This window comes from Quercus lobata, chromosome 3 (genome assembly GCF_001633185.2).
Source record: "Quercus lobata isolate SW786 chromosome 3, ValleyOak3.0 Primary Assembly, whole genome shotgun sequence".
Lineage (NCBI taxonomy): Eukaryota > Viridiplantae > Streptophyta > Magnoliopsida > Fagales > Fagaceae > Quercus > Quercus lobata.
The window spans coordinates 6,428,397-6,438,542 of record NC_044906.1 but is presented as its reverse complement, the minus strand read 5'-3'; the positions used below and the strand labels follow the sequence as shown (position 1 = coordinate 6,438,542).

The 10,146-nt window shown below is 38.2% G+C and overlaps 1 protein-coding gene across 1 annotated transcript; it reads right to left on the bottom strand.

Moving 5' to 3' along the window:
- Nucleotides 1-586: 586 nt before the first annotated feature.
- LOC115982212 lies at nucleotides 587-4,079 on the bottom strand. The gene is made up of 5 exons (XM_031104747.1): nucleotides 3,743-4,079; nucleotides 1,810-1,904; nucleotides 1,332-1,411; nucleotides 1,185-1,240; nucleotides 587-1,060 (listed from the first exon to the last, which is right to left on the bottom strand). Exons 1-5 carry the CDS (start codon nucleotides 3,852-3,854, stop codon nucleotides 837-839), a joined length of 567 nt encoding a protein of 188 aa, XP_030960607.1. The 5' UTR covers nucleotides 3,855-4,079; the 3' UTR covers nucleotides 587-836.
- Between the last annotated feature and the right edge of the window lie 6,067 nt (nucleotides 4,080-10,146).

Below are 10,146 nucleotides of genomic sequence, written 5' to 3'. Positions count from 1 at the left end.
TAATCACAAACAATAGCTGACATTGATGCATAAGCTTGTGCACACAATTAAAGAATATATATACACAAACTTCAAACTTCAAAAGAGCATGGCTTAAATCCAATAGTTAAAAACTTAAAATTCATAAAAAGACTATCTCACTCTGAATTTTACTGTACATGATTTTCCACGCACCAACACTCTTCCAAAGAAAAAAATTGAGAAAACCCAGTAGTTAAAAGCAAAAGAAAACAAGTACGAAAGCTTTGAATTGTTGGAGGACAAAGAAGAGTGATAGATAGTATAATAACTCTGAGGAATAAAAGTGAAAGAGTGTTATTAGGACTGACATGTCTTTAACAGCAATGGGGAATGCATTCAAAGGAAGCTTATGGGCTGATGGGCTTGGTTGTAGAACGAACTTCTCCATGAATGCACCATAGTCTGAATCTCTCTCTCTCTCTCTCTCTCTCTCTCTCTCTCTCTCTCATCCTTTTAAAATGGTGAATTTTGCTTAATAATTATAATAGAATAAAAAAATTTATTTTAACTTAAAATATAATAATTAAAAGGTTAAAATTAAGTAAATATCTGAGGTTGGGGCTAATACCAATCAGATTCAAAGCGCTCCACTTAGCTTTACCCTCGACACTTTGCACTTTAAGTGAGATTAAGTGCTCTTTTACCAACAATGGTATATCTCTGTTTTTGTCTTTTCAATTTAATGAATAAGATTGGCCATAGTCAGCTTTGGATGCCCAGCAAAAATTGAGTTGGTGGATACACAGATTTTTCCCCTAGAATTTAACCTATGCAAATTGGCTGATGCTAACATGATAATAAATGGTTGGAAAGCTTCATTCAGGATTAGCAACATGTTTTATTACATGCAGCTTGCATTCTATGTCATAGTCTACAATCAATTTATAGTGCTCATAATGAAACTTTAGACTGTTTAATTTGCAGACCTGTATAAGAGCTTGTATTTCCCTTCTCAACCAACTTTGGAGCCAGTGGTTTGGCTGAAGATACTTATGAGATTTCCAATACCATAGTACGTTGAATATGTCATCTACGATACCTGATTGAACACATAGTTAACCGAAAAGCATAAATACAGGTAATAGTGATTTTGTCAAGAAATAATGTTACAAACGGGTAGCATTAAGAAGAACCAATAAATAGAATGACAAGCAGAATAAGACCTGGTTCAGTGTAATAGCACTGTAATCTATACTTGTGTGCTCTTGTTAAGAGAAAGCTGCAACACCATTACAAGAAGTAACATAAATATAGAAATATAATAACTGCCGGGGAAAAAACTGAAAGAAAAGAAATCAAAAGGTCAATACCTATATCCAAAATCTCGATTAATGTAATGCCGTTGAAATGAACTTCCATCATATCCATGTAATATAGAAAAATTCTCCGTCTGCAAATTAGACAAAACAGCCATTCAAGTCTCAAGTAATGATAATATTGTTGACACACAATCTAAACTGCCCTTTGCATTCTTTTCCACCCAGACAAGAGCATGCATATCATTTTTTGCAATATTAAGGGCTGATTTTCAAATCTATTTGACATGTCAAATTTGGATCAGGAAATTTGGAGTGCATATTGCTTTCTTTGAATGAAGATCTTTTAGATCATTGTTAATCCCAGAAGCTATTACCCACCAAAAAAAGGGGGAAGAAGACTGGAATGCAATTGAATTGGAAAAAGAATTAGAACCAAAAGAAAAATGAAAGAAGAAGAAGGAGAAGAAGAAGAAGAAGAAATCTAACTAGTATGTAGTAGAATTGGAAGAACAGTAGAAAAAAACTGAACCTTGCACAGAGGACATTTTACAGAAGTAGGTGGGCTAGAATGCTTGCGTGCAACCACTTTGGTCCACTGTACAATGCAATTGTAACAAAACTTATCTGAAACACAAAAATGGAATGACTAGGCTTAATAAATAACTAAATATGAGTTACAGCAGTAAATTCATTATTCCAAAAACAAATTACCAAAAAAAAAAAAAAACCATCATATGTTAATTCCCTGCGCAATTGGAAAATTTATATATAGCATTCTAACTTCTTGAGCCGTATGCAATGTAATAAAGAAATATATATATATATATATATATATATGTATGGGAAAGATGTTCAAAATAACTTTATTTATTTTTAATATGTAATAGAATTTCATTAAGAGAATCAACCTCTCCAAAACAAATTGGGGGAAAGGCTGCCTACATGACGTCTCCCAGGCCCCGCAAAAAGTTGTAGCTTTGGGCACTACGTACAACTATGTCCATGTAATAGAATTTCATTAAAAAAGCGCAAAATAAAGTGCTATCCTAGTACACGAGGTCTATATAAAAGAACAGTGGGGAAAACGAAAAGGACCAAAGAAAAAGAGATTAACATCTAAAAAATAGGTCCAAGAAGTTAGTCATGGAGAACTTGGAAGAATTGGAAGTACACTTGTATATTGTCTTGAGATAGAGAAACTTGAGATGTGGCATGTATAACTACTTTGCCTTGCAAGTATGTCTATCTTTCCAAAGACACCACATGATACATGACAGAGTTGTAACCCAAATATCCAAATATTCCCAAATTCCCTTTCCAAGAAGCCAACAATAAATTGTAAACAGTCACAATTCTACAGAGATGTGTGTATCTACCCTGCCCTAGGCTCCCAAATGCTTATGTCCTTTAGTTTATTGAGATTTTCCCATGTCTTTAGTACACTGCCTGTGAACATGCATGCTCTTTTCATTTCAATAAAACTTGTATTACTTCTATATATATATATATATATATATATAAAGCTTCTTGAGATTTTCCCAACAACACCACTGACACAGAATACAAGCAGACTTGCATATAACTATCCTTGTTACAATAAGCAAGTAATAACTTATGCTTAGAAAGAATAATTGGAGAATAGTTAAAATCCTGCCAAGAATATATTATCCATCCCTTATTACTTATCAAAAAAAAGAATATATTATCCATCGCACCCTAGTTTCCCAAGTGCTTATTTTCTCTAGCACCAAATTTTTCTTCAAATCAGTTTGGAGGAAAATTCTTCCAAACCATTAGATTTCAAATGAGCAAAACGGCGAAATTACTTACCATTACATGTCTCAATGGACAATTGGCTGTTCTTAGTTTCTTTTCAATAAGAAAGCTTTCAAACTATGTAAATCATAAAACTTATATGCTATAAAGAGAGGGGATTGCATTCTTTTCTACTATATAGATTATAGCTTTCGGGAATGACTCTATCATCTTAGTATTGTTAGAATGACTTTCTGAATTTCATGAAACTACACTGACTATTTCATTGTACAATTCTTTCACCTGGGAAAAAAGAAACAGCAACAGCCAATTAACTTAAACAAAAATTTTAGATCATATTTCATATAAACCAAATTTCAACAAGATAATTGAAAAAAACAACGAGAAAGCTCAAACGGGTTTCTTTATATCACAATTGGCAAGGTTTTGGAGAAACCTAACTCATGAAATCGAACAAAGAAAGGAAAAAAGAACAGCCTTTAGCTTATAACACTGATAACAAAGAAAATCGATGCTCCATTTGATTGCCAAGGAAACCCAAAATTCCAATCTTTGTAAAATTTTCACAATTTGGAAACTAAAATGAAGGGAATGCAAAAAGTCCCAAAACACCAAAATGTTTTCTTTTCCTTTTAGTAATTTTCTCGGCAACCAAACACAGACACAGAGGTAGAGAAGAAACGTACGGAAACATTTGTCAAGATAGGAATCTTGAAGGATGGGTCCGAGGCAGATGGGACATGGGTTGGAGGGGTCCCCTGAAGCGTGAGAGTTGCTCTTGGTGGCCTCCTGGTTCATTGTTTGTATTTTTTTTTTTTTTCAGTGCCAAAGCTACAAAGTACGAAGTACAATCTTTTAGCAAACCCATATATGTATTTGTAAAAAAGGGACACAATTACTAGGGGTTACATGTCCAAAAAAGGGAGAAAAAATCACGTGAGTTAAACATGAGCAGCACGTGGGATAATCAACTGGATTAGAAGTTGTTAGATTAGTTCATGAATAGATATGGAATTGGTTTGGGGAAGATTTGTAACAAAGGGATTTATGAGAGGCGAGAGAGATTTTTGTTAGATTAGGAGTTAGATGATTTATCACCTCTATGTTTGGGATCCAGTTGTTTTGAGATGAGTTACTTGAAGTTCTGTCATTGCTTCAAGCTTAATTGGGCGAGTGACAAGTTTTTGAATGTGCACGCCTCTGTTAGAAACACTGACAAATGTTATTTGAATTATAATCTATCAGGTTATTAATACAAAGTTTATTTTATTAATGTTAACGTATATTATGTTATGGGCTTTAGGCCTAGCTAGGTTACTTGTATAGCACACTTGTACTTGTACTACACTTTACTTGTACCGCACACATATGTCTCCTATATAAAGGCATTGATGTATATTCTTTGATTTGTGAAATACAATACAACTCATTCAGTATTTCTAACATGGTATCAGAGCCATCGCTCTAATTTTTTTGTGTCTTGCAATCTTGTTTTGTTGGTATTTTTCGCTGCCTCAACTTCTGTGGTTAGTAAATCCTTTCACTGCCCTCTCCCGACAGCTCCGCTGCCGTCAGAGGTCCTTAAGGTTGAATCTCCACCACCAGAAGCTCCTTTTTCGCCGCCAACACCACTGCCATCATCGGATCTGTCACCTCTGATCTCCGATTAGGACATAAGATATATCACCATGTAGATTTTCCATTGCTCTACACGTAGCCGCCCGAAAAATCCACCTCTGACCATCAACGTGCAGGTCAAAGTTTCGGCAAATTATTCCATGCGCTTCATGCTCCACCAAGGTAGCTCCGATCTTGTTGCCACTGACACCATCAAAATCGTCTTTCTTCGATTTGCATTTTCGAGAAAGAATCGGCTTCATCGGACGGTCCTCATGCCCTCATGCGTCGCTCTAAGCTTCGGCGAATTTTATCCACGCGTCGCTGGGTTACCTGCTGACGTCATAACTGCCATGTTAGCCCTAGCTGACGTCACCTACTTACGTCATCGCCAGTCTACCTGCTGACGTCATCCATTGACTTTTCTTTGCCAGTTGACTTTGACTAGGTTTGACCGTTGACTTTTTCATAGAGTTGACTTTTTGCAGTTCAGGTGCTCCTTACTTAGTTTTTCACGTAAATTTCATTTTTGCATATTTTGCTTCTAAGGGTGCGTTTGTTTTGGGGAAAATCATTTTCCTCTAAACCCGCGTGTTTGGAAGCAACGGAAAATGAAATTTTCCGGAAAATCATTTCCTGTTGACCAAAATTTACTCATTTGACCCGGAAATGATTTTACACTCTCATTTTCACTTCAAATCATTTCCGAGGAGAGAGAGAGAGAGAGAGAGAGAGAGAGAGAGAGAGAGAGAGAGAGAGAGAGAGAGAGAGAGAGAGAGAAGAAGAGACTTCGCCGGCGACCACAGATCGAGCTCCAGTCGGATGATCGCACCGCGCCGATCGTCGATCGCGCCGCTCGATCTCACCTCTGATCTCGTCGCTCGATCTCGCCTCCGATCTCGCCTTCGCTCGATCTTGCCTCCATCGCACAATCTCATCTTCTCCTCTGTCGCGCGATCTCAATTTGACCGGATTTGATGAATTTTTTTGCTGGATTTTGTTTCTTTTGTGAATGAGTGTGGAATTGATTCATTATCCGCATGTTTACAGCTGAGGAAATGTATGGAAAATTGGGTGGCTTGGCTATGTTAAACATTTTCTGTAAAAATGTTTGAATGAACCAAACATCAGAATTGATTTTCCGTAAAACGATTTCCGAGACAGCCAAACAGCCTAAATACATTTTCCTTTTCCAGAAATTAGCATTTCTGGAAAATATGTAATTTTTGGAAAACATTTTATAGGAACCAAACACACCTTAAATGAAGAATTAGGACAGGTCTTCTTCTTGTTGCAATAATCGTTGCCGACAATCCAGCAAACGTTTTTGCAATTTTTGCAAATGTTTTGGCCACAATATTGAGACTTGCTATCATCGCAACAAATCAGCTGTTTCAATTTCTGCTGTTACTGTTGCTAACACTGAGAGTATCTAACCAATGGCTTCCGTCTCTGCAAAGTCTAAGTCTTCAGAACGCACTTTCACTATGTCCATAGATGATCTTAAAAACATCATCGCCAATGTCATTCGTATGGTTGGTAATGCATCTTATTCCTCTTCTCTCTCAATTTTATCTGGTATGTCTCCTTCTTCTTGGCTTATGGATTCCGCTTGTTGCAATCACATGACACCTCACTCGTCCTTATTTTCTGAACTCAAACCTGCACCACACCCTCTTAATATTCGCACAGCAAATGGTTCCATAATGGCTGGTCATACTATAGGCTTTGTTTCGAACTCCAACCTTTCGGTTCCTGGGGTTTTTAATGTTCCTGACCTTTCTTACAATTTATTTTCTGTGGGACAATTAGCTGAGTTGGGTTATTGCATTATATTTGATTATTCTGGGTGTATTGTGCAGGATCCGAGAACAGGATAGGAGCTTGAGATTGATCCTAGAGTTGGGTGTATGTTTCCCGTGGATAACCTTCATCTTCCACTTGTTGCTCCTGTTTCTGTTATTGCAGCTGCTACAGTTTCTTCAATTCCTTCCCTTACACTCTGGCATGCTCGACTTGGTCATACATCTTCCTCTCGGGTACAACAATTAGCTTCTAAAGGTTTGTTAGGTTCAGTGTCTACAGAAAATTTTGATTGTGTTTCATGCCAATTAGGAAAACAACCAGCTTTGCCTTTCAATACTAGTGAATCAATATCCATTGATATCTTTGGCCTTATTCATTCTGATGTTTGGAGGCCTTCCTTTGTCTCTAGTATTGGTGGGTCTCGATATTTTTTGTCTTTGTTGATGATTACTCTCACTATAGCTGGATTTTTAATATGAAACATCGTTCTGAATTATTGTAAGTATATTTTAATTTTGCAAAAATGGTTGAAACTCAGTTTTCCAAATGCATCAAAATTTTTCGATTTGATAATACTCTTGAATACACTCAATATGCTTTCCAAGTTGTTTTGCATTCCTATGGCATTATTCATCAACTAACTTATTCAGGTACTTCTCAGCAAAATGGTAAAGCCGAACGGAAACTTTGTCATATTCTTGACACTGTTCGTGTTCTCCTTTTCTCTGCCAAAGTTCGTGCTCTCCTTTTCTCTGCCAAAGTTCCTGCTCCTTTTTAGGGCGAAGCTGCTCTTCATGCTATTCATGCTATTAATCGCATTCCAAGTCCAGTTATCCAAAATCAAACTCCATATGAGCACCTTTTTGGGTCATCTCCAGACTATCACCACCTTCACTCCTTTGGTTCTGCTTGTTTCGTTCTTCTTCAGCCACATAAACATCACAAACTTGAGCCTCAGTCAAGGCTTTGTTGTTTTCTTGGCTATGACGAAACTTAAAAGGGGTATCGGTGTTATGATCCTGTCTCTCATCATCTTTGTATTTTCCGCAATGTTGTCTCATCATCTTCGTCATATTCTTGTCACTGTTCGTGCTCTCCTTCTCTCTGCCAAAGTTCCTGCTCCTTTTTGGGGCGAAACTGCTCTTCATGCTATTAATCGCATTTCGAGTCCAGTTATCCAAAAGCAAACTCCATATGAGCACTTTTTTGGGTCACCTCCAGACTATCACCACCTTCACTCCTTTGGTTCTGCTTATTTCGTTCTTCTTCAGCCACATAAGCATCACAAACTTGAGCCTCGGTTAAGGCTTTGTTGTTTTCTTGGCTATGGCGAAACTTAAAAGGGGTATCGGTGTTATGATCCTGTCTCTCATTATCTTCGTATTTCCCGCAATGTTATCTCATCATCTTCGTCATATTCTTGACACTGTTCGTGCTCTCCTTCTCTTTGCCAAAGTTCCTGCTCCTTTTTGGGGCGAAGCTGCTCTTCATGCTATTCATGCTATTAATCGCATTCCGAGTCTAGTTATCCAAAATCAAACTCCATATGAGCACCTTTTTGGGTCACCTCCAGACTATCACCACCTTCATTCCTTTGGTTCTGCTTGTTTCGTTCTTCTTCAGCCATATAAGCATCACAAACTTGAGTCTCGGTCAAGGCTTTGTTGTTTTCTTGGCTATGGTGAAACTTAAAAGGGGTATCAGTGTTATGATCTTGTCTCTCATCATCTTCGTATTTCCCGCAATGTTGTCTTTTGGGAACATCGCCTCTTTGTCGAGCTCTCTCACTTCCGTGCCTCCCTATCTTCCTTCTCTATTTTAGATCTTTTTCTAGATGAGGCACATATTCCTTTTATAGCTGTTCTTGATCCTCCTGTAATTTCTCCTGATTCTCTTGTAGACTTCTCTGTCCAATCACCAGATATCACTGATCCCTTTCCTAATTCACCCTTTAATGAATAGGTGGAAGATGAACAGGTTGAAGATGAGCTACCCAACCCCAACCCTGAGCTTGGGTCCCCTACTCTTGCTCCGCCTGAAGATCTTGCACAAGACATTCCACCTCGTCACTCAACTCCGGTAAGATCTATTCCTGCACATTTACTTGACTACCATTGTTACACTGCTCTTGCTACACTACACGATCCTCACACCTATCGTGAGGCTTCCACTGACCCTTTATGGCAGATTGCAATGAAAGAGGAATTTGATACATTATTTAAAAACCATACTTGGGATTTGGTGACACACCCCCCTGGGAAATCTGTGGTTGATTGTAAGTGGATCTACAAGATTAAGACTCACTTTAATGGGTCTATTGAGTGCTACAAAACTCGTCTTATTGCAAAAAGTTTTACACAAGAGTATGAAATTGATTATGAAGAGACCTTTACTCCAATTGCTCGCATCTCATCTGTCCGTACCCTTTTAGCTGTTGCTGTTGCTAGTAAATGGGATCTTTTTCAGATGGATGTCAAAAATGCATTCCTTAATGGGGATTTAAGTGGAGAAGTTTATATGCAACCTTCTCCTGATCTCTCTGTTGACTCAAACAAGGTTTGTTACCTTCGACGTGCACTTTATGGCCTTAAACAAGCTCCATGAGCTTGGTTTGTCAAATTCACCTCTATCATCTCTCGCTTGGGTTACATGGCCAGTCATTATGATTCTGCCTTATTTCTTCATCGCACTGACAAAGGCACTATTTTACTTTTCCTGTATGTGGATGATATGATCGTAACTGGTGATGACCTTAGTGGCATTCAAGAACTCAAGGATTTTCTCAGTTAGTAATTTGAGATGAAAGATCTTGGACATCTCAACTACTTCTTGGGTCTTGAAATCACTCATTCTACCGATGGACTTTATATTACTCAAGCCAAGTATGCTTCTGAACTCTTGTCTCAAGTTGGATTCACTGATAGTAAGACTGTTGACATTTCAGTTAAGCTTAATGCGTATTTGACTCCCTCAGGGGGGAAACCATTGTCTAATCTCTCTCTTTACAGACGATTGGTTGGTAGCCTAATTTATCTCATAGTTACTCGTCCAGACATCTCCTATGCTGTTCATCAGGTGAGCCAGTATCTGTTTGCTCCACGATCAACTCACTATGCTGCTGTTCTGCGCATTCTTCGATACCTGAAGGGCACCTTCTTCCATGGCCTTTTCTACTCAGCTTAGTCTCATCTTGTACTCCATGCATTCTCTGATGCTGATTGGGCAGAAGATCCCACTGATCGCAGGTCCACTACAGGTTCTTACTTTCTCCTTGATTCTTCTTTGATTTCTTGGTGCAGTAAGAAACAAACTTTTGTGGCCCGCTCCAGTATTGAAGCAGAATATTGTGCCCTTGCTGATACCACATTTGAGCTCCTTTGACTACGATGGCTTCTTAAGGATTTGGGTGTGTCCACATCCTCTGCTACTCCCCTTTATTGTGACAACCAGAGTGCCATTCATATTGCTCACAATGATGTCTTCCATGAACGGACTAAACACATCGAGATTGATTGTCATTTTATCCGTTATCATCTTGTCCATGGTGCTTTCAAGCTTTTCTCCGTCTCCTCCAAAGATCAACTTGTAGATATCTTCACCAAGTCACTTCCTAAGGGACGCACTCGTGATTTGGTTGACAACTTCAAGCTGGTCTCACATCCACCTT